The sequence below is a fragment of the Suillus discolor genome (assembly GCF_016758755.1).
Source record: "Suillus discolor strain FC423 chromosome Unknown F5147scaffold_17, whole genome shotgun sequence".
Lineage (NCBI taxonomy): Eukaryota > Fungi > Basidiomycota > Agaricomycetes > Boletales > Suillaceae > Suillus > Suillus discolor.
In genome coordinates, this window is record NW_024541264.1 from 433,266 (window position 1) to 454,181 (window position 20,916).

General features: G+C 48.7%; 9 protein-coding genes across 9 annotated transcripts; 5 read left to right on the top strand and 4 right to left on the bottom strand.

Moving 5' to 3' along the window:
• Nucleotides 1-1,761: 1,761 nt before the first annotated feature.
• On the bottom strand, nucleotides 1,762-3,066 carry F5147DRAFT_686125 (uncharacterized protein). Its single transcript, XM_041436728.1, has 3 exons — nucleotides 2,833-3,066; nucleotides 2,426-2,777; nucleotides 1,762-2,352 (listed from the first exon to the last, which is right to left on the bottom strand). Exons 1-3 carry the CDS (start codon nucleotides 3,036-3,038, stop codon nucleotides 2,122-2,124), a joined length of 789 nt encoding a protein of 262 aa, XP_041294861.1. The 5' UTR covers nucleotides 3,039-3,066; the 3' UTR covers nucleotides 1,762-2,121.
• A 57-nt stretch (nucleotides 3,067-3,123) lies between these two features.
• F5147DRAFT_633075 (uncharacterized protein) lies at nucleotides 3,124-3,446 on the top strand (the record flags this gene model as incomplete). Its single annotated transcript, XM_041432836.1, has 1 exon — nucleotides 3,124-3,446. One exon carries the CDS (start codon nucleotides 3,124-3,126, stop codon nucleotides 3,349-3,351), a length of 228 nt encoding a protein of 75 aa, XP_041294862.1. The 3' UTR covers nucleotides 3,352-3,446.
• On the bottom strand, nucleotides 3,424-3,946 carry F5147DRAFT_633077 (uncharacterized protein; the record flags this gene model as incomplete). Its single annotated transcript, XM_041432837.1, has 2 exons — nucleotides 3,791-3,946; nucleotides 3,424-3,735 (listed from the first exon to the last, which is right to left on the bottom strand). The coding sequence occupies exons 1-2, from the start codon at nucleotides 3,908-3,910 to the stop codon at nucleotides 3,424-3,426; spliced, it is 432 nt and encodes a 143-aa protein (XP_041294863.1). The 5' UTR covers nucleotides 3,911-3,946.
• A 48-nt stretch (nucleotides 3,947-3,994) lies between these two features.
• F5147DRAFT_686127 (uncharacterized protein) lies at nucleotides 3,995-7,629 on the top strand. Its single transcript, XM_041436729.1, has 13 exons — nucleotides 3,995-4,125; nucleotides 4,183-4,516; nucleotides 4,567-4,840; nucleotides 4,897-5,121; nucleotides 5,171-5,371; nucleotides 5,430-5,506; nucleotides 5,561-5,748; nucleotides 5,797-5,870; nucleotides 5,920-6,030; nucleotides 6,077-6,302; nucleotides 6,351-6,490; nucleotides 6,560-7,024; nucleotides 7,085-7,629. Exons 1-13 carry the CDS (start codon nucleotides 4,013-4,015, stop codon nucleotides 7,468-7,470), a joined length of 2,814 nt encoding a protein of 937 aa, XP_041294864.1. The 5' UTR covers nucleotides 3,995-4,012; the 3' UTR covers nucleotides 7,471-7,629.
• Nucleotides 7,630-7,638: 9 nt separating this feature from the next.
• F5147DRAFT_94075 (pseudouridine synthase) lies at nucleotides 7,639-9,251 on the top strand. The gene is made up of 4 exons (XM_041444482.1): nucleotides 7,639-8,079; nucleotides 8,144-8,199; nucleotides 8,255-8,409; nucleotides 8,472-9,251. The coding sequence occupies exons 1-4, from the start codon at nucleotides 7,830-7,832 to the stop codon at nucleotides 9,037-9,039; spliced, it is 1,029 nt and encodes a 342-aa protein (XP_041294865.1). The 5' UTR covers nucleotides 7,639-7,829; the 3' UTR covers nucleotides 9,040-9,251.
• Nucleotides 9,252-10,290: 1,039 nt separating this feature from the next.
• Nucleotides 10,291-11,749, top strand: F5147DRAFT_686141 (uncharacterized protein). Its single transcript, XM_041436730.1, has 5 exons — nucleotides 10,291-10,435; nucleotides 10,507-10,872; nucleotides 10,926-11,016; nucleotides 11,070-11,256; nucleotides 11,314-11,749. The coding sequence occupies exons 1-5, from the start codon at nucleotides 10,330-10,332 to the stop codon at nucleotides 11,599-11,601; spliced, it is 1,038 nt and encodes a 345-aa protein (XP_041294866.1). The 5' UTR covers nucleotides 10,291-10,329; the 3' UTR covers nucleotides 11,602-11,749.
• Nucleotides 11,750-12,305: 556 nt separating this feature from the next.
• On the top strand, nucleotides 12,306-16,546 carry F5147DRAFT_752518 (NAD(P) transhydrogenase beta subunit-domain-containing protein; the record flags this gene model as incomplete). Its single annotated transcript, XM_041440218.1, has 19 exons — nucleotides 12,306-12,445; nucleotides 12,508-12,588; nucleotides 12,647-13,064; nucleotides 13,120-13,195; nucleotides 13,313-13,375; nucleotides 13,431-13,646; nucleotides 13,698-13,769; nucleotides 13,790-13,828; nucleotides 13,885-13,963; nucleotides 14,010-14,459; nucleotides 14,509-14,661; nucleotides 14,711-14,851; nucleotides 14,901-15,488; nucleotides 15,540-15,593; nucleotides 15,642-15,721; nucleotides 15,774-15,926; nucleotides 15,978-16,335; nucleotides 16,385-16,459; nucleotides 16,515-16,546. The coding sequence occupies exons 1-19, from the start codon at nucleotides 12,352-12,354 to the stop codon at nucleotides 16,544-16,546; spliced, it is 3,222 nt and encodes a 1,073-aa protein (XP_041294867.1). The 5' UTR covers nucleotides 12,306-12,351.
• A 398-nt stretch (nucleotides 16,547-16,944) lies between these two features.
• On the bottom strand, nucleotides 16,945-18,300 carry F5147DRAFT_771794 (nucleotide-sugar transporter; the record flags this gene model as incomplete). Its single annotated transcript, XM_041441285.1, has 3 exons — nucleotides 16,945-17,672; nucleotides 17,731-18,047; nucleotides 18,152-18,300. 3 exons carry the CDS (start codon nucleotides 18,298-18,300, stop codon nucleotides 16,945-16,947), a joined length of 1,194 nt encoding a protein of 397 aa, XP_041294868.1.
• A 365-nt stretch (nucleotides 18,301-18,665) lies between these two features.
• On the bottom strand, nucleotides 18,666-20,651 carry F5147DRAFT_686155 (uncharacterized protein). The gene is made up of 2 exons (XM_041436731.1): nucleotides 20,228-20,651; nucleotides 18,666-20,181 (listed from the first exon to the last, which is right to left on the bottom strand). Exons 1-2 carry the CDS (start codon nucleotides 20,615-20,617, stop codon nucleotides 18,820-18,822), a joined length of 1,752 nt encoding a protein of 583 aa, XP_041294869.1. The 5' UTR covers nucleotides 20,618-20,651; the 3' UTR covers nucleotides 18,666-18,819.
• Nucleotides 20,652-20,916: the final 265 nt, after the last annotated feature.

Below are 20,916 nucleotides of genomic sequence, written 5' to 3' on the forward strand. Positions count from 1 at the left end.
TAGGGGTAGAGACCAGAAATAGGTTGATGAGCGTGCAGAAGATTACAACGACAAGAGGCCAATGGAGTACAGTTCGCGAAGTCTTATGCAGCTTTGCTTTGTGGTCGTCATCGCTCTCAGAGTCAATGACTTCTTGTGGTGTCAGACTTAATGGTCTGTACGGCCTGGAGCTTGAGAAAAAAAACATGACGGAGAGAATGGCTTCGACTTGAGTTGATCATGATGAATGGCAATGATAGTTTGAAGAGCAGTGCAGGCACGACCGATTGATCCAATCAGCCTGAGCGGCACTTACGTACAATTTAATTATCGAATGGGTATAGTGTGTTCCAAATTCAGAGTTTACAAGCGCTATATCGATTCCACGAGTTCATGCATTGTTCTGATACGACAGCTTGTTCCACATGTACATTTGAAAAGACTACAATATTGAACTTGTTAACGTTGTATCTAGGATGATGGAGACCCCAGTTCCCACCACTACGGTAGTAAGTTCATCAGAAAACCTCATGGTGCATCCCAAAGGCAGTTCGACGCTCATAACTATCTACGGTTCTATGTACTGCTACGGACAGCCCTGGGCGCATTAGCTCACGCAGCCATCGTGAGATCTGCGGCAATACAATCATTCCTCTGAGTCTCGAGGAATCATGATCAAGCATCAGAATGAAATGATCTTGGATCAACTTCAAGTTGGCTAAGTAACCCTGGTCACTAGGCAGTGCTAATCAAATTTGGGTTTCTGGACAACTTTGAGGATCAAAATGCGCTACGTGTCGAGCGGTATTGGCGATTTCTCAGGGAGGACTAAGTTGGACTCGGAGGTTCGGGATTCTTGGGAAGTATGTCTGTCGCGGACGCGATCAATTTGCATCAGCGGAAAAACTGATGTATATGCATTATTTCTGCAAGGTATGTCGTTCAGATATTTACGACTCTTTTTCATCATTATCTCAATGGACTTGAGTCGTTTAAACAATCTCTGCTTGGAAGGTCTTTGATCAAGAGGCTCAAGACGCCACCGTAGACGTGTAAGTGGCAGATACTACTCGAGGCCGTCGCAATCGAGTTATTGGCGACAACTAGGTCCTATTGGCTGGTCTGCAAATACTATCAGCATCATGATCACTATACGTAGAACTGTCCTGGGGAATGCTTTAGCCCACTTGGGGTATTTTTGGATAGAGACACGATAACTTACATTCGAGGATGCGCAGTATTTTGACATAGCCCATGGAAGCAGGCACCTTTCATGCGACATCTATGACCACTACTTTCTCAAGTGCACTGCAGTGAGGTCTTTGGCAAACTCACTGACCATTCTCGCAACGCTGTTAGAAGCGTTTGTTGATGTGGCTGGCGAAGGATGTACTTTCATTTGTGCAAAGGTTTCCGAACCGTAGAAAACCAACTAGCCAATCGATGGTTCGCAGGAGGCACCAGCAGTATGAAGAGCATCCGGTAAGGCAAGGCGGGGCGCATTACAAAGGATAGCAAAAGATGAAAGACAAGCCGACTAGAAGATGTCTGGTTGCAGAATTCACAACACCAGATGCGTGTGCTTTCGAGCAGGTAGTGTGCACATAATGAAGGAATATAGCAGGTGTGATGATCACGGTGACCTTTTCCGAAGGAGCTGCGGAGGTGCCAGGATATCAACCAGATGTGTGATATTCGTTCATCTGCAGGCTTCTCCCAGAACCATGATGCTGGGGCGATGACGCATATTACTGAGAGCACCGGTGTTAGAAAAAGCGACTCTGCTATTAAACGTACTTTCATTGCAGTAGAAAATGGATACTGATCTGTTAGCTATCTATTCGTCCATGTGCATTATAGTGTCTGAATGGCTAGCCATCAATGAAATGCCTATACCTCAGGTACAATTGTTGCTCTGTCCTTGCGTTACGCCTGCGCATCGGTAGAGTTGATTGTCTTATAGGCGGCACTGTCATAATGTCTTGCTCTCGAGTGACACGCCAGCAAGACTACTAAAATGTTGTTGCAATTAATGCGATCCATAGAATAAACACGATAGAAAATGAGAGTCAAGTGGACTCATGCGCTAGCAGCACTGCGGAAAGATAATCAAACAGAGCAAAAGATCTACCAAGAACACACTCACGCAACTCTTTTTGGCTGAACTGTCTCTACAGCCTCGAGCTCAAGCTCCGAAAGAACACGTTTTGAGGCAAGCTCCTGAACCAACAAATTCCCGTCCACGCCACCCATGCGTTCACAGATCGCCAATGCCTGGTGATGGAATTCCACAGGCACACCCTCAGCCTTGTCTGGCAACAGAATATGGGGTAGAATACGAGTGTGAAACAAGCGATGAGCCACAGAACCACCCTGCAAAATGGACGCGTGACCAATGATCACAACACTTCAGATTTGTAATGTGATGCAGCGTAAAGGGACGTACGAATTGATGATAGACACCACCCATCACGGACTGTACAGCTTCTCCCATGACTTTGTAAAGACCGACACTTCTGACTATACCAGGATTTCTCGTTAATGCATTTTCTAGCTCAACATCTGCGGGCTGTTTTGCGAATGGTTTTTTGACATTTTTGTGGGCCAGTAAAACATCTTGAGAGACAGTAGGAGTCCATCGCAGAATACGACCCAAGGACCACCGAGGAGCAACGTGTTCGCCCAGAAGGTAGGTGTTTAGAGCACGAGAAGAGAGATACTCATAGTCGTGCTGATTTTGGTTTCGCGCGACGGAATGTAGGAAGAGCAGGTAATAAGACTCAAGCACGCGACGTCCTGTAAAAAATAATTAGGTACTTAATATATATGACAGATGCAGCCAGAGTCTTTCCTACGAAGCTGAGCCGTCCATTATGACCGTGAATAGCTGCCTTGTGACTTCCATGGGTGAGGATACGTTGTGCAAGCTCTGGAGGAAAATGGAGGGAGGGGAGGATGTTATTTAGGTGAGCAGCAAATTGTGCGGTATCCTCAGCAATTGGGAGTGCTTGAGGAGCTCTTTTGAAGGAACTGAGGGACCGACGAAATATTCGGGACATCTTGCAGCAGAACAAGCTCTGTGTGCTGGCTTGCAATAAGTTTTAGCTTGTTGCTTGCATTCCATAAATGGAAAGCATGTAACTGATGGTCCGTGCGCGTTTTTGTTGTGTATATAAGCGGGGTGCTGACACTGTAACAACTCATACTTACCTTGATGGCATAGGCTCCTTCAAGTACCTGGGTTTGTGGGCCGTGGGGACCCTTCATAGCACGGCGACCCTGTCCATACAGAGGGTAAGCTACGGTTTGTATGGGCTCCGGCTCATGCACCGTCTCAATATTTTCCAGTCCTGCTATGGCCACTCTGGCTAAGCAGGCCATCTTTTTTTTTCGATTTTTAGTAGTTCTAACCCTAACCCTAGTGTATCCTATAAATGGAAAATCTTATTTAACTAGGCGGTAAAGATGATTCATTACTCCGTGAAATGTGTTTCTTTCATCAGCATCTCTATGAAGCGCTATTCCAACTACAACACTTCTTCGGTTCACAGCCATCTTCTTTGCTTCTTCGACCCAGATAATGGTGGCGATTTGTGCAGCATATAATGAATGCAGCGTCTGCAAATGTTCAGAGGAAGCGCCACCAAGTAGTGGTGTGAGTTGAATGGCCGCAGGGGGCGCAGGGAGTCCATTAGTTGAATCCTCATCAAGATCAGCCGATAATAGTGGCGTCGTCGATGGGATGGATGCTTGAATCTTTTACATCCATCGTTAATAGTTGAATCAAGTGCAAATGCTAAAAGTGCCTCACCAAGTTGCCAACTTTTCCTAATTGCGTAACAAGTACGAGGATACGATCCGCAAATCCTTGTACCATGATTTCCGTAGGTACACCCTCCAGCTCTACTGAAGTAGAATGTATGCTGAGCATGATGATCGTTGTGGAGGAGATACGGTTCAGTACGGAGATCAAAGTCCTTAAGTCCCGTTGTCATCTATTTGTTCCGTCAACGCATGTTCTCTTCAAGGAGAAATGTACCCCGACGCCCGAAACTCTCCCTCCAAGGGAAAAGCAAAACAAGCTGATGCACAAAACTGGCACTCCCACTGGTGGGATTTTCATCCACTAGCAGATAATCTCCAAAGGTCACTTCCAATAATCTCACTCACAACTTTTTATCTAATTGGTGTCTCTGCTTCAAGACCCGTCGCGTGGTCCAATACATCAACCATATTCACTCCCCACCCTTCTCAACCCTTAATACTCGGGAGATCCTTTTCTTCCTCAAAACAGTTTCTCATCGTATCCCCAGATCAAATATTGAACAATCCTGCTGCTTACGAACCTCCAAATGTTATCACAGTTTCATCCAATGACCATTGGTTATTTGCATACTTTCCAGGCCGCGACTGTGACGGCGTCGGATGTCTGTGGCAACGTGGATACACTATTGACAAGTGGAATATAAGAGACTACTGGGCTTGCGAACGAGGCGCTGGTATAGTCAATGCTGTGTTCGTCAGCGCCGAACGCGAGGTGACATCATCTATTTTCTTCGTCATTCAAATCATTAAAAGTCATTTTAGTGGGTCACATGCCCAGATGGTTCCACCACTCGCTTGGCTCAATGCGGACCTCTGACCCCTGTATCTAACCCCACCCTACTCACAGTAACCCAGGCTCACCAACTAAATGTCTACTTCTTGCGCACTTATGCGTCAGGTGTAAAATCTTTGACCTGTCCCCTCGTGCAGGCGTGCTATACTGCTGAGAACATGAGCCAAGTTGCTCATGATCCTCCCCGTGGACCCAAGACTTCCAGGCTCTGCAGTGCAGCTTCGTTCGGCTTCATTTTCCACGGTGAGCCTGTACTTTTGGTCATCAGTTACAGTCATCTGAGATCGTGCGTGTTTTAGATCGCACGCGTCTCGCAGAGTCTGTGTTTGTGGTCGCCATGCGATCCCGACGCTATCCATTATCAGATACCCTAAGAGCAGCATCGGATAACTCCCATGATCTTGGACTTTCTCTTGATAATCAACTGGATGAGCGCCCACCATTGTTGGATTGGAATTCTTACCAAGAGGAGCAAATGATCGAGCTTTGTGAGGTGAAACTGCGTTTTGACGGCTTGTGCATGTGTACGTCCTCCAAAATGTAGAAACGCAGATTTCTAATACCTTCATCTAGCCATCTTCACCGCGCCTCTCTCACCTATTTACCATCCTGCGCCTTGCCTGACCGACTTCATGTTCGTCTCGGTACCTGGGTCCAAACCAGATACTTCTACGTCGCCCAAAGCATCACCGATGAAGGACAAGCAACCCCAACGTGGTCAGCTAGAACTGCCTATGACATATCTAGTTGCATCATTCTTGGATTTCGAGGAATGTGGGTTCACTCATGTTGCTTGAGCAATCATTTTACTCAATAATCGATTAACTATAAGACGCGTCACTGCCAAAGTCTCGCATAGTTGCATATTCAATAGTCAGGGTCGTTCCTCCAAATAGCAAGATTCCTTGGGTGAGTATCCCTACTACTTCATTGTGAGCGAATTTCTGATTGAACCGCGGGTAGGCTGCACGGCTTGTGGGAGACCGGTCTCTCTCTCCTCGCATTCTTACAGTTGTTGCCCCTGGCTCTTTGTCAGTCGCGATGAGAAAGGCAACAATAGTTGTTGCAATGACCAATCCAGGGGGGGCGTTGGTACGAGGCGCAACCAAACCAAAAGAAATCCCTGTGGGCAATCTCTTCGCTTTGCAACTGTAAGCCATCCATTTTACTTCTAATTCTTTTGTTCTAATTGTTACCAGACCAGACCTCTCCGATGATCCCGATTGCGATCATCCAAGTATTCTTGCACCTGTTAACAGAACGAGCAGCGATTGTGAGTCAATCTTCATGCTTGCGGGCAATGATTAACTTCCCCGGGACAGGTCCTCTGAGTATATTCACATCGCCTAACAGATTGCTCGCCTGTACAGTTTCGATGTTGCAGACTTCAGTTTACATTCTTCCAAGGGCACGGATCACTTCAGGATCAAAAGGTCGGTAACGTTAGCATCCACCTGCGTCGATGCTTACGCACTATAGATACCCTACATCAGTTGCCGCTCGCACAAGCCCTGACTGTTGCACTTCAATCTCGGAGATCGACAGCAGATATCTCTCACATTCTGTCTCTCCCAAGTACTCCAGCCACGATGCTGCATGATACGCTATTTGGTACGTTGACTTCCTATGAAGTGAATGCCCGTCTTGGCACTGCGAACTCGTTTTCGATGGTCGACGTGATGGGAGCTGCTGTTGAGATCTACAGGTGATGAATTTCACGTCATTCCGGTGCATGTATGTTGATGTGCAACAGAACGAGGGCACGTTGGACGCAGAGCGAAGATGAGAAAGAGAGATATTTGATGCTCTCACGAAACGCACTCAATGTGTGTTCTGTCTCTGCTTGTTCCGCTGCTTTTGAAAACTGCAAAGAGTCAGAGGGATATGACCTCGGTGAGTCTGTTGTGTCTTCACGACCGTCAGAGCAAGCACTTAATGTAGTCGCTCTCATTATTTCAAAAGAGCCTGTCTGGCAGTTAATTAGCCTGTCAACTTGGGTGGTTGCTTTCTTGGAAGATCTCATGAAAGAATGCGTCTTTCTGGCTGACCTGGCCGACCCAACCCCAAACACAAGTCTAAACTCCAACGAAGTGATGCCGAAGCAGGAACCCATGGACGATAACCCATTTCTACAAAATTGGCTCACGTCTCCCTCCCAACAAGTCACGAACCAATCGCCTCATTCAGTGTCACTAGACACACCGATACTTCTCCATCTAGTCCATCCACTTTTTCTCACAAATCTTAGGGCTGTAGTGTTTCACGTCAGCTCTTTTCACCAATATTTGACCTCGATGACGGCAAAACGGGAGAACTCGCAGTTTGCGAGGGATACCATGCTGGACCTCGTCAATTCATCAGGCTTGGACCTGAAAGTTCTCGAAGACATTCTCAGCTCTGCGATTCCTGAAGCGAGTGCAATTCCAGGTGTGTATCACAATTCCCTATGTATGCAGTTGTCGTTGAAAGCTTAACCTCCTCATTCAGTTGAAGAAGTCATGGCTTCGTTCGCTGAGGGACATCCTGTGCCCGCGCAACACGAGCAATTGAAGAAGACCATCCGATCGCTTACCACATCATCCGCGATAGACAGGCCTCGCTTGTTCATCAAGTCGTCTGATCTTGTTGATGGGTTTGCGAATCTGTCAGTGTCGGATCGTCCTGTGGGAGACGATCCGGGGATGGACGTGGTGACAAAGGGAAGGCTTTTGACACAAAAACCTGGGCTGCTTTGTTTGAGGTGTGGTGGACGCTCACAGGTCGGAGGTGAGGTGATGGTTGCGGGACATTCATCTCCGAGATGGAAGATTTGGGAAAGGATGTGGGCGGCGAGGTGCATCTGTGGGGGATCTTGGGTGAACGGAAATATTTAGTACGCATGGTACACTGCGCCGTACTGTGCTGCTTCCTAGATACTGTTATCATGTTGCATCTCCCTCTAACCATTATTGTACCGAGTCCTGATATGTATTTCCCTGAAATAATGGTGCAATTGGTGCAATTTTGTGGCCGCTTTGACGGCTTGGTTGTGCAACGTTGCAACTTCTAGTAAAACTCAGTCTTCGCTTCCTCGCCTACCTGATCGATCACCCAGCCCTTAGATCTAGACCGGGCCCTGAGTTAGTGTGTACAAACAAAGTACCACAAAGAGTCAAGATTTCCTCGGGGATCTTACACACTCTGAGTCAGTTGCATCCGACTACACGCAGACCGTAAAGGTTCCTACTTCGAGATGCCAAAAGTAACGTTGCCACAGCTACCTGTGTCTGGGCTTTTCGCCGTCATGAAACCTTCCGGACCGACATCGATGTCTGTCATCAACGATCTCAAACAATTGGTTGGCAACTCGCGTTTGTTTGTGGATGCAGACAAATTGGAAACGCGCGGTAAAGGTAAAATCCCCACTAGAGGGAAACGGGCACGAGGGATAGTGAAGATAGGACAAGGAGGGACGCTCGATCCTCTTGCTGATGGCGTTCTGGGTATGGTCGCGTCCCGTTGTTGTAGATCTTGGAGCCATCTCATTCTTGTGACTGTCTCATCCAGTCGTAGGTATTGGAAAAGGGACTAGACATCTTAACGAGTTCTTGGATTGTGTAAAGGTACTTCCTGCATCATCGATAAATCTAAGTTCAAGGGTTCACCAAGGCTCATCAGGAATACCGCACGACGGCGCTTTTGGGATGCGAAACTGATACCTACGATAGTGAAGGTAGCCGAGTGCGTGTTGCACCCTGGAGACATGTCACTCGAGAAGCCGTAGAATCCGCATTGAGCAACTTCAGAGGGGAAATACACCAAGCGCCCCCAATGTAAATATGTGATTTCCCTGTGATTTCCCTGCACCTTTCTGATTTCATATTTTCCTTGTCAGTTTCTCCGCGCTCAAGATGGAAGGTAGACCGCTGTATGACTATGCTCGGAAAGGCATACCCCTGCCTCGACCTATCGAAAAGAGGAAAGTCACGATACACTCCTTAGACATTCTCGAATGGAAAGGAAGTGACCACCAATTCCGTTGGCCAGAAAAGGAATTCACTTCTGATGAAAAAAAAGCAATGGAAAAGGCCTTAGAAGGAGTCGAAGAAAACTCTATTATCAAAGATGAACTAGAGCCTGCGGTGGGTGACGAGTCTCCGACGGCATTCGTACTCAGTATGAAGGTTTCCGGTGGGACATACGTACGCTCAATCGTGCATGATCTGGGTCATGCGGTCGGATCAGCTGCTCACGTTGTAACTTTAACTCGTTCTCGACAAGGCCGTTTTGCGCTCGAACCAGCCACCGATTCCGAAGACAAAGGATGTGTTCCTTGGGACGTATTTTCGCGGGCTTCTGAATCCGAGGGCGATGTATGCGAAGACGGCTGGACACAATGGGAGCGGGAAGTCATCGATCACCTGGAAATCGTTGAAGGTCCGAAGCCCCAAAAAACTTCTTGACATTACAGTACGCCCTTTTGCTGTCTCCATGTCATTCTCTGTATTACTATTAGGTCTGTTTGATTGGGCGGTTTATTGACTGCAAATTTCAACGTCAAATCTGGGCAGACAGCTTATCGTACATTTATAGCTCTATGCGCTTGACGATGGCCTAGTCTCCCCTAGCCAGACTAATCGAAGGGAGATAGTTGTTCCTTTGTGATCAGACGAAGGCTAAGGGACGGTCCGGGCGGCATGCGAGCGGGATCATTGCAATCCGAATGAGTAGCTTGAGCGCCCCAGTACGATGCTTAGTGTGTGGTTCTTATCACCCTCACGCTACTCAAAGTTTGATCAGGAATTTTGAAGAACCTCATGTTCGTATCTTGATTCGGAGGCGTCATAGTTTTGCTAATTTCAATGGGAGAAGTGTTTATCGTTGTTCGCAGCGCTGTTAAGCCGCTTCCGTAAAATGAGGTGCGGAATTGGCTCCTTTGCCCTGATACATGATTTTCTTGACGTATTAATCCGTCAGTATGGTCTCCGTTGTTTCATTTACCTCTGGAATAGTACATTCCATGCTTGCAAACTGATGGGCACCTTCTGACCCTTATTTCTACCCGTAGGTGCATTTACAGGTGCTTGGCAATAGAACAGAGGATCAGATACAGTCACATGTGAGATCGCTCGAATTGTTGGATTCACAGGTGGGCCCAGGTGACTTTCATAAGTACTGGCGTGCAGTGGTAAACCTGTGACATTTCCTGGGCAAAGCACGTCAGGATACTTTGTGCGTGAAGCTAATTCGCCAAATTGAATTGGTTTGATAATTGTAGCCGTCCATGAGGCTTTGATTGCCGGCGAAAATCTGCGAACTATCTCCCAAAGTTGTCTCGACTAACACCTTTACCAAATTTGCTATAAAATTCTTTCACCAACATGACACTAGAAGGATATCAACTCAATTGAACTTCATAACATGCAGGTTTTCATATAACGGTAACGGTGGAGAGTTGAATGCGGCGCCTGGGTGGCGATAATGCTCCACAAGCATAAGAAGTAGGTAAGCGACAACCTCCCCGTCGCCTGTCAGTGCAATCACATTGACTCATCGATCGTGTTTTCTATGCAGGTTCTTGATGTTCTTTGACAAGCTTGGCGTCGTGGCCTAATAGGCACCCCGGTGACGGCCCGTGACGGACCGCCGGATCCGACTTCGGGCCGCATAACGAGAATCTCCACCGTCCTTATATACCCCCTACCTATGGAACCTCAAGTTATTGTGTCTCCTTCACGAATCTCTTCTTCATCATGAGTCTTAATGGTAATGGTACACATGTTTCAACAATTCGTCCTTTGAAACCTGGTATCTATGCACCAATTCCATCGTTCTTCCTTCCCGAGTCCGAGGATCTTGGTCAGTCTCTCTCATTGCATGTCTCAACAACATCTCGTAGTCGTAGAGCGCAGTACTTATCAGTTATCTAGACATCCCCTCTTTTGAGAACCATGTCGTCCGTGTCGCCACTGCCGGAGTGGGGCCCCTGTTGGCTGGGTCGATGGGCGAAGCCATCCATCTATCACATGCAGAGCGAGTGGTATTGATCAAGACTGCAAGGAAGGCACTTGACCATGCGGGATTATTAAACGTTCCGGTCATAACCGGCATCGGCGCCGGCAGCACTCGCGAATCTATAGAGCTAGCGAATGAAGCCGCTGCAGCTGGCGCAGACTATGCCATCGCTATCACGAGTGGTTACTTCGCTGGTGCGCTTGCTGGCGACAGGAAAGCACTAAAAGCTTTCTTCCAAGAAGTTAGCTCTAAGAGCCCTATACCAGTCATAATCTACAATTGTGCGTGTCTTTTTTGAAAATATTTGCCGACGAGTACCTGATCATTGGCCTAGACCCTGGTGCCAGTGGAGGTATCAATCTAGACTCTGACCTCATCACTGAGCTCGCAATTGAGTGCCCTAATACCTGCGGTGTCAAGCTCACGTGAGTTCTTCATTAATCATATATGCAAAGCGTGTAATGACCGTTTCGGTCAGCTGTGGAGATGTCGGGAAGCTCACCCGTGTGGCGGCTACGGTATCAGATCCGATGTTTTCATCTCTTTACCCTCGGACAAACAAGAATGCGTCTTTCCTCGTCCTTGGCGGATTCAGCGACTTCCTTTTACCATCAGCGTATTCAAATGGGCATGGTGCTATTACTGGCCTTGCAAACGTTGCTCCTGTACGTGCCTAAATTTGGATGGAATTTATGTTTCCTGATTTGCGTTTGTTTTTCAAGTATTCTATTGTAAAACTCTTTGAGTTAAGTGAGGCCTCCATGGTTGATCCTTCCTTCCTTCCCGAGGCACAGCGGCTGCAAGGCATTATCGGGCGTGCAGACGCTACCATTGCCAAGGCGTCAATTTCAGGAACGAAATACCTTCTCCAGAAATTATACGGCTACGGTGGCCATCCCCGGAGGCCCTTGCCGCCCATTGACCCTGTGGCAGCCGAGGCCTTGTGGGAGCATTCGCATACGCAAGCCCTGGTGCATCTTGAAGAGGAGGTCAGTGGAAAGATGCGATAATGGGGACTGAGCGCATGGGTAGCACCTGTCTGTGTATGATGTATGTGCTGGAAGCCTGGGGTCGCTATGATACATTCATTCGATGATGACGCACATATATTTCATGTCACCATAATACTACATATGCAATTAAGATTCGACTCCCAGGAATATTGCGGCAAGCGGCTCTTTGTCCTTGACACGATGGTGACTTGACAAGTGCTCCATGGGTGCATGATCAAAGTCTGTACTTTGAGGCTATTGGCGCTGGTCGGACCGCCCGTGACGTTTTCGTGAGAGTCGGAGGCTGCGGCCCGCCTTGCATGCTAGTTGCGACACACGCTGCATACGCCACTGCCCGTGTTAACGTTTCCGTTTAATCTCATACTTTACCGTAAGACGAAAAGCTGAACAATATGAAATTTGATCGTCAGCGTATCACTGAGCTCTATAAGTTGCAATCAAAAGTCATATATCCACGCGTAGTACGTGGCGGCTTTTGAGTCGAGACGATGATCAACTCAGACGTCACGATGTCTTTGATATATATATCTAGCCAGCCTACCCATCTGTTACTTATCGATGGCCAGCGCGCGTAGTGTAGGTTCATTCGGAAATTCAGGGTAAGCAAGGATGCCGCGGGCCTTGTTTTTCCGATGATGATCTCTATTTACCACCGTTATCATGAACTATGTATTTAACGAGTGCTTTATGTAACAATAACACATACGTCCATCTGGCTCAGACCGTCTACTTCTGTCAACCCCGACCATGTCCATGCTGGCTTTCAGGCCGCCAGCAGCGAGGCTCGGCTGTCGGCCACTTTACACTTCAAAGCGCAGCAGCCTCCGATCACTCACTTCAGGTTAGTGACGTTATGATATTTGGGTCCGGATTGGCCTATGATTCACATATCCCTACTTACAGTACTAGTGCTTCGCTCATTTTACTCGTCACCGAATAACGCAAACAAAGCCAAAGCCGTTCCAGAGGCACCAAAGGTTTCTGGTATGTGCTTGTCCTTCATCTCAACACGAGGCCTCTCGTTCACACGTCTTGACACCAGGCATCCCTTATACGTCTCTGACAGTCGGAGCGCCGCGAGAGATATTCCCGGATGAGCGACGGGTCTCTCTTACGCCCCAGAACGTCACCCTCCTTAAGAAGAAAGGTTTTTCCAATGTTCTTGTCGAGAAAAATGCTGGTGCACAGGCTCAGTTCCTGGATGAAGAATATGTCGCAGCCGGAGCTGCTATCGTATCTCGAGATGAGCTCTTCAATAGAACGGATATCATGCTCAAAGTGCAAGCACCATCCGTTGTTGAAGAGGCCAAGGGCATGAAGCAGGGAAGCACAGTCATTTCGTTCCTATACCCCGCAAAGAACAAGGCCGTGGTAGATGCGCTGGCTTCACGTAAAGTTAATGCATTTGCTATGGATATGATTCCTCGTATTTCTCGTGCTCAGACGTTCGATGCGCTGAGGTCAGACTCAATCACGACTAGGCATAGAGAAGCAGGCATTGATCAGTATTAACAGCTCGATGGCGAATATTTCTGGCTACAAGGCTGTATTAGAGGCCTCTAATCATTTTGGAAGATATCTTACGGGTCAGGTTACCGCAGCTGGGTCAGCCTCAATTGTTCGTTCTGCTTTCTATGTCTAACGTCGTCCTGTAGGAAGGTATGCCATCCGCGGCACACGTGTTTAACGCCGTCTTATACGAACTTAGATTCCACCTGGCAAAGTTCTCGTCATCGGTGCAGGTGTTGCTGGATTGAGTGCCATCGCTACTGTAAGAACAATTTGATGCTCGTGGTCATGCCTTGCTCATGATACCGCTACGCCAGGCCCGTCGGCTTGGTGCCATTGTTCGCGGTTTTGATACACGGTCTGCAGCTCGTGAACAGGTACAGTCTCTTGGTGCAGAGTTCTTGGAAGTCTCCATCGAGGAAGAAGGCGGAGGCGCCGGTGGTTATGCGAAGGAAATGTCTAAGGAGTTCATTGAGGCTGAGATGGCGCTGTTCTTGGAACAGTGCAAAGAGGTCGACATTGTCATCACTACGGTATGTGTCATTGCAATTTTTCTTGGCCCTTCTGCTAACCAATGTTTATAGGCCCTCATTCCTGGCAAACCTGCACCCAAACTGATTCTCGATTATGCAAGTAACCACCAGAGGATTTATGACGTATCTAACCGTTTTCTTAGATGGTTGCAGCTATGAAGCAGGGTTCGGTTATTGTGGATGTGAGTCACCTTTGGCAAAGAATTAAAATGTCGCTATTGATAGCTGTTATACTTAGATGGCTGCCGAAGCTGGTGGTAATTGCGAAGCGACGGTTCCTGGAAAGCTAGTAGTGAAGAACGGCGTGACGATCATAGGTATGCCATCTGTTTTGCGTGATCAATAAAATCTCAAAGGATCAAGGTTACACCGACCTTCCTTCACGACTTCCAACGCAGTCGTCTACTCTGTATTCGAACAACATCACCAAGTTCTTGTTGTCCATAGGAGAGAACAATGCCTTCAATGTCGATCTTACAGATGAAGTCGTTCGTGGTTCTATTGTTGTCCACCAAGGTGCTATCCTCCCTCCTGTGCCCCGACCTGCTCCTCCTCCCGCAGCGCGTCCCACTCCCAAGGCTGAGGAGAAGGTTGAGACTCTGGCTATCACCCCCTGGCAAAAAGCTACCCGTGAGATAGCTACAGTCACAGCTGGAATGGGTTCCGTAGTGGCTCTCGGCAAGGTGACTGGCGCCGCCTTCATGAGCAACTTCTTCACGTTTGGCCTTGCGGGTATTGTTGGATATCGAGTCGTCTGGGGTGTCGCTCCAGCTTTGCACTCCCCCCTGATGTCCGTTACCAATGCCATATCTGGTATCTACTTTCTCTTTGGGTATGAAACTGTACTGAGTGTCTTTCCCAGGCATAGTCGGTGTTGGTGGTCTGTTCGTCATGGGAGGAGGATATCTCCCAGAAACCATTCCTCAGGTATTGGGCGCTCTCTCCGTACTCCTCGCTAGTGTCAATGTCGCCGGTGGTTTCGTCATAACAAAGCGGATGCTTGACATGTTCAAGAGTGAGTTGAGCCTTGATGTTGTCTGCTACCTTTTAACATGGCATAACAGGACCAACGGATCCTCCTGAATACTCTTGGTTGTACGGTATCCCAGCTGTCGTATTTACTGGTGGTTTCTTGGCTGCTGCCAGCACTGGTATGGCCGGCCTTGTACAGGCAGGTTACTTGACAAGCAGCATGCTTTGTATTGGTAAGCACATTTTGTTATTTAGGGAGTACGAACCTAATAGGCTATACAGCTTCTCTATCTGGGTTGGCATCTCAGGCAACTGCACGACAAGGGAATGCATTGGGAATACTCGGTGTCGGATCGGGCATCCTTGCCTCACTTCTGGCGGTCGGCTTCCCCCCTGCCCTGCTTGCTCAGTTTGCCGGTGTTGCTACTATTGGAGGTACAATCGGTACCATCATTGGTCGCCGTATCACGGCCACCGAGCTTCCACAGATGGTAGCCGCTTTGCACTCCGTTGTCGGTCTCGCTGCCGTCCTCACCTCCATCGGCAGTGTCCTTGCTGACCCGTCTCATCTCTCTACGCTACACCTGGTCACTGCCTATCTCGGGGTTGTCATTGGTGGTATTACCTTCACTGGCTCCATTGTCGCGTTCTTGAAGCTTGCTGGAAAAATGGGCTCGAGACCGTTGATGTTGCCCGGAAAGCACATCATCAACTCTGGTTTTCTCGGAGCGAATGTGTTGACCATGGCTGCATTTGTTACGACCGCGCCAACAGTACCCTTGGTTGCTGCGGGGTATCTTGGAGTTAGCACGGTTCTCAGTTTCATCAAGGGCTTCACGACGACAGCTGCTATTGGTGGTGCCGACATGCGTATGTACGATTTCAAGCATTTGTAGTCAGTTTCTAACATGCCGTTTGAAGCTGTTGTCATCACTGTCTTAAACGCTTATTCAGGGTTCGCGCTGGTTGCAGAAGGTGAGTGTCAGAGCCGAGCTTTTAAGCATGTGTTTGACCTTTAGATAGGCTTCATGCTGGATAATCCCCTCCTTACGACAGTAGGTTCGTTGATTGGCGTCAGTGGTACAATCCTATCATACATCATGGTGCGTGCCATAGGCCTCCCAGATTTAGAGTGGCTGAGACAATATATCGCAGTGCGTGGCGATGAACAGATCGATAATAAACGTTCTGTTTGGTGGCATTGGCACTGTTGCACCGAGTGAGACCGCTCAAATTGAGGGCACTATCACGAAGACGAACATCGACGACACAGTAGAGGCTCTTGCCAATTCCGAGAATGTGATATTGGTAAGCCTTGATCATCGAACCAGTTTGACGCACTTCCTAAGTTAGATCCAGGTTGTTGGGTACGGCATGGCTGTTGCTAAGGCTCAATATCCTATCGCCGAAATATGTGCTATGCTGAGAGCGAAGGGTATCAAAGTGCGCTTCGCTATTCACCCTGTTGCTGGTCGCATGCCCGGCCAGTGCAACGTCTTGCTGGCTGAGGCATCTGTGCCTTATGATATCGTCTTGGAGATGGATGAGATCAACGATGATTTCGGCGAGACTGATGTGACACTCGTCATCGGCGCCAACGATACTGTAAACCCTATCTCCCTTGAACCTGGATCTCCGATTGCTGGTATGCCTGTTTTGCATGCATGGAAGAGCAAACAGGTCATTGTGATGAAGAGAGGAATGTCCAGTGGATATGGTGCGTGATAAACCTCACATTGCCAATTGGTCTATTTACGTTTTTGCAGCTGACGTCCCGAACCCTATGTTCTATATGCCAAATACGAAGATGCTGTTTGGTGATGCTAAAGATACCTGTGATGGTAGGTACCCGTGTGAGACCATAGCTTTCTTTCACTGATAAAGTTTCTTTTACAGCTCTCAAGAGAGGCTTGGAGCAGAGAGTATGAGGGCGTATATCTATCTGTCGGACCTGCTCGTGTTGTACATTATACTTCGCATCGCTCTCGAGATCTCTAACAAGAGTATCACACAAACTACGAGAAAGCTTTCATGGAGTATTGATTGTATTGTATATCACATTGTGTATCGTAGGCCGACTATCGTCGCGTAATCAAATTAGGACAACGCGAGGATGGGGGCACGGAATAGTAGATGTACCGTAACTTAAGCGTCCAACAAACTATATGCATGTCCAAATGTAACAAGAGTGACCGTCCTTATCGGTATAAATAAGTGGTCGAAGACAGTGTTCCGAGCACTCCCGGAGTGACGATAAACGGGCTGAAAGTGTCCAACTCGTAAACGTGGCATGTCCCAATGTGCACTATCTATCATCTTTTGACGCTCAGTTCTTGCCCACGTACACCAGTCTCGATGTGCTAGGGTTCCGCCCGGGCTGGTTGTACAGCCATGTTGCGATAAGAACGATGACAGAGCCAAGGATGAACGTGAACGTCATTTGGAAGTCGAAGAGTGCAACTGACGCCAGGAATGATATCACAATGCTCAAACTTGTGGCGAAGCCCTTGAGAATGTTGTCAGAATACTTGATGACCATGGCGGTGACCAGGCCACCAAGCACTTGAATGGCAACCGTGGCCCACGCCCAGGCTCCGAAGTTCTCGAACAAGGAACTGAGGAATCCCGTTTCAGACGGTCGTGAGAGGATGATGGGAATAAGCGCAGGGAGGAGGGAGAATGCGGAGAGTTGCACGTTGCGGATCCAAAGATCGGACTGAGAATTTTTGAGAACCATTTCGAAATAGACACCTGCGAGGCCGGATGTGAAACATGCGGCAAACACCGCGAGGAACCCCTTCAGGGCGTTCATCGAGGTCTCATGGAACAACAGAGAGGATGCCTTGCTCGTGTCGCTCACACCAGTCTGTATTTGCACCACGCCGACTCCGATAGCAAGGAACAGCAGCGCTAGCCATTGACTGGCGCTTAACTGCTTTCGCAGGAGTATGACTGAAAACGCCGCCGTGGAAAGTATTTTCATTTGATAACTGACTTGGAAAGTTGCGGCTTCTAAATTGGTGGCAGCAACATACTGCAGATTATTCTGAATGACTGAAACCCACGAAGCGAAATTAATGAGAGCGACTTATGTGCAGTGCGGAATACATACCATATAGGATGGCGGGTATCGACAGCTTCCAGCAATCCGGCGAAAAAACTTCTCTGCCAAGTCGTCGGACGCGTAGGAGAATCTTTGTAGGATGCCAGAAGCGGCTGACAGTGAGTGGTAGCTGTGGGGTGTCGGACGTATAAGGTGTGACACGGTTTATACGGGCGAAAGCAATGGCGAGTGATATGGACCCTTTGAGAAGCTCGTTGAGAAGAACGGCGGTTGGCGCAGAGTAGGACTGGGATGGAGGGATGGACACGCGAGAATAGTGCATTATTAATGTTAAAAGAGAATTCTGAACCGCCAACGTCACGAGTCTGTAGACATGAGTTGTCAGTAAGGTCGCCCAGTGTTTGAGACAAGAAAACTTGGCAGTATCATGCCAGGCTTAGACGTCGCAACAGAAAGACGCGACACTCACGATATGTATTTCAATGGAATGCCACGAAATGAGGGAACAGGCGGGATATCTGCGGGGAGCAGCCCGAGCTCTTCGTACTCGATATCGTCATCGTCGTCGCCTTTGTGGCCATGGTTTTCTTGGTGCGCAGGAAGGGCGAGTTGGGACATGAGAGATACGATGGGGTATTGGAAAGGAAAAAAGCTCGAAGGGGTATCGCAGGCGGGTGGTATGTGAAAAGGCGTAGTAAGTACTATAACTAGGGGCGTGCCCAGCAACGGCTCCAAGTTCAGCCTAGGTCTGGCTTTGGGTCGTCCGCAGCTGCCAGGCTTTTTTATTCCTGGCGCAGTTGGTTGGAATTTATTGTCCGCAGCAGGAAGGAAGAACAGAGAAGGAGAATTTTAAACCAGCTATAGACGCCCTCTCACGAATCCGAACATAACAACTCAGTAACAACTCCCGCATATCACATGTACAGCTGTCAATTTTATTGACTTGCCGGGAACAGTTCCTGATCGATTCAAAAGATAAGACCACCAAGGTCGACCAGGTCCGCACTTGCTTGACAGTGACCTGAATTCAGCGCTGCAGCCCTCAGCGCGCGGAAACCACAAACGTACAATCCCTTGGCATACAAAACTATAGTAGGTAACACTCTGTCGTATAGCTTGTACGCGAATCAATCTAAATCAGTATCCAAATGACATCCCGCGACTTTTCCTATCTCCATCATACAACCCGTAGATGCTGTACGTCGGGCTGTGGTAATCAGCATACGCTTCGGGGTTTGCGTGAGCAAGTGCCATCTGTGCAAGCGATGGCAACGGCGGAGGTGATGGAACACGTGGTGGTCTGTCCTCCACTCTCTTCTTCAAGCTCGTCTTTGATTGACCGGACCCCCCCGAACTCTGCCCTCCCTGAGTTTGCGTCTGTTGCATCTCCCTGGCTGCTTCGGACGGACGTATGTTTACCAGTGATGCAGTCGACTTTGATGCCGCGAAGTCCACCATCATCAAACTTCCAAGCGCCGCAGAGTCAGGAGACGACGACTTGTCGTAATTGGGCATAGCTTTGGGAACTGGTTTCTTTTGGCTGCGCATGCCTGTCACGGTGACCTTCTTTGCTTCTCCAATCACACTCATGGAATCATCCGGATATAGCGTTGGATGAGGGGATGGCGGGACAGGCGAAGCTAGTCCAAGAGCACATGTCAGCGCCTGTGTCTCACGGCCTCGATGAGACTCAGAACGTTGCAATCCATAAGTGCGATCAGAGTGGAGACCATCTTGCTGTCCGCGGTCTTTTGACCATGTCGAAGGAGCTACGGAGGTACGAGGATGTGAGCCAGGTGTGTAATATGATGATTTGATGCGCGTGCGGCCCCCATTCTGCGCGCTTCTCCCGGATCCAGGTGAGGTTGGGGTAGTGTCCATTCCACCGTAAGCATAGCTCTGGGAGCGTCGCAGCGTGGATGCATCTTTGGCGTCAGGAGGGGCGACCATGCTATTGCGCGCGCGTCCTGCCGCAACCCTGTCCTTTGCACGTGCCATAGTTTGTCCATCGCCTGTCAGAGGCGTTGTGCTCTCGATGGCTACACCCACGTTCGTCGCACCATAGTAGGTAGTGTTGGCCGGCGAGTTTGGGTAAAGGGACATGGAGACAGTGGAGAGCCGAGAGACCGCGCGAGTGATTGCATTCTGGATAGGCTGTAGAGGCGGTTGGGTCCTTTGTCCAAAGTTGCCTTGCCCAGTGAAAGGGTATTGGTTTTGCCCACCAAAAGAGGTCCTTTTCTCGGAAAGTAAGTTCTCTTGACTGCTTGATCCTTTCACGGGTTCGCCTGGCGATGACTTTGAGACTGTGACAGTTGGTGCCGGCTTTGGAATTCCGGAGTGATACTGAGTCCATGTCCAGAGCCCTGTATTTCCTCGTGCACTTCCCAGCGAGGGCGAGAATCGCTCCTTGCCTCCAAAAACCGGGGATCCGGACCCCTGGCTCCCAAAGTGATCTGGGAAGGCACCATCCTGGAGAATGGGGAGAGAGGGTGTTGGACACTTGCGGCGGCGAGGGACGTCTCAAAAGCCTTATCAGGATGAATACCCCAAGTAATACGATACCTCCAACGACAGAGAGTGCAATTATTACTGGTTTTGAAATTTGGTGCGAAGGCGACGGACGTTGGACTTGCGCTGATGGGACAGTACTGTGGGACTGAACTGAACTCGCTCGAGAAGGAACAGGCGTTATTACAATAGCATGCTCATTGTTTGCGGTTGGTGTGGGTTCAAGAGAGAGTAGTGGTGGCAATGGGGTGAAGGTTGACACAGAAATCGCGCTGATAGACTTGCCAGTGATCGCTGCAGCGTGGTACTCCTGGGACTGATGGATTACCGAAGGAAATGCAGTAATTGGTGGTGGCGTGAAATATATTGTATCACCACTCGGAGGAGGAAGGCCAGTATCTGGTACAGGATTCGGTACGTTCGTCATCTCCTGGGAGTCGTAGTCTGCGATACGAACAGGCCTGATGGAGGTCGCCTTTGCTTTATCTTTTGTCTTAGAAAGCGCTTTCTTGAAAGTTGTTCTAGAGGTGGAGATTTTTTGTGCGCTGATAGCAGGCATCAAGGCGGCGGCGACGGCATCCGAGTCATCCGCAGAGAGGAGTGTTCGAGCGACAGAAGATAAAGAGCGATTATTGTTCGTTTTGTCTATCTGGTACATTGCAGCCTACTTTTCGGCGGCCGGCGCAGAGGGATAAAGGAGTGAATGCGAAACGATAGGTTGGCACG

What these genes read in the sequence shown, in the direction of transcription:
- F5147DRAFT_686125 (XM_041436728.1), bottom strand. Translation starts at nt 3,038, where the DNA reads ATGTCCCGAATATTTCGTCGGTCCCTCAGTTCCTTCAAAAGAGCTCCT. An exon ending in AATGGACGGCTCAGCTTCGT is followed by an intron (nt 2,778 to 2,832) that starts AGGAAAGACTCT and finishes ATTATTTTTTAC; the next exon opens with AGGACGTCGCGTGCTTGAGT. An exon ending in GTGGTGTCTATCATCAATTC is followed by an intron (nt 2,353 to 2,425) that starts GTACGTCCCTTT and finishes TCCATTTTGCAG; the next exon opens with GGTGGTTCTGTGGCTCATCG.
- F5147DRAFT_686127 (XM_041436729.1), top strand. Translation starts at nt 4,013, where the DNA reads ATGTACCCCGACGCCCGAAACTCTCCCTCCAAGGGAAAAGCAAAACAA. An exon ending in CAAATAGCAAGATTCCTTGG is followed by an intron (nt 5,507 to 5,560) that starts GTGAGTATCCCT and finishes AACCGCGGGTAG; the next exon opens with GCTGCACGGCTTGTGGGAGA. An exon ending in TGAAGCGAGTGCAATTCCAG is followed by an intron (nt 7,025 to 7,084) that starts GTGTGTATCACA and finishes CTCCTCATTCAG; the next exon opens with TTGAAGAAGTCATGGCTTCG.
- F5147DRAFT_94075 (XM_041444482.1), top strand. Translation starts at nt 7,830, where the DNA reads ATGCCAAAAGTAACGTTGCCACAGCTACCTGTGTCTGGGCTTTTCGCC. An exon ending in TCTTGCTGATGGCGTTCTGG is followed by an intron (nt 8,080 to 8,143) that starts GTATGGTCGCGT and finishes TGTCTCATCCAG; the next exon opens with TCGTAGGTATTGGAAAAGGG. An exon ending in AGTTCTTGGATTGTGTAAAG is followed by an intron (nt 8,200 to 8,254) that starts GTACTTCCTGCA and finishes AAGGCTCATCAG; the next exon opens with GAATACCGCACGACGGCGCT.
- F5147DRAFT_686141 (XM_041436730.1), top strand. Translation starts at nt 10,330, where the DNA reads ATGAGTCTTAATGGTAATGGTACACATGTTTCAACAATTCGTCCTTTG. An exon ending in TCCCGAGTCCGAGGATCTTG is followed by an intron (nt 10,436 to 10,506) that starts GTCAGTCTCTCT and finishes TCAGTTATCTAG; the next exon opens with ACATCCCCTCTTTTGAGAAC. An exon ending in ACCTGCGGTGTCAAGCTCAC is followed by an intron (nt 11,017 to 11,069) that starts GTGAGTTCTTCA and finishes CGTTTCGGTCAG; the next exon opens with CTGTGGAGATGTCGGGAAGC.
- F5147DRAFT_686155 (XM_041436731.1), bottom strand. Translation starts at nt 20,617, where the DNA reads ATGACGAACGTACCGAATCCTGTACCAGATACTGGCCTTCCTCCTCCG. An exon ending in GAGGTATCGTATTACTTGGG is followed by an intron (nt 20,182 to 20,227) that starts GTATTCATCCTG and finishes CGCCGCCGCAAG; the next exon opens with TGTCCAACACCCTCTCTCCC.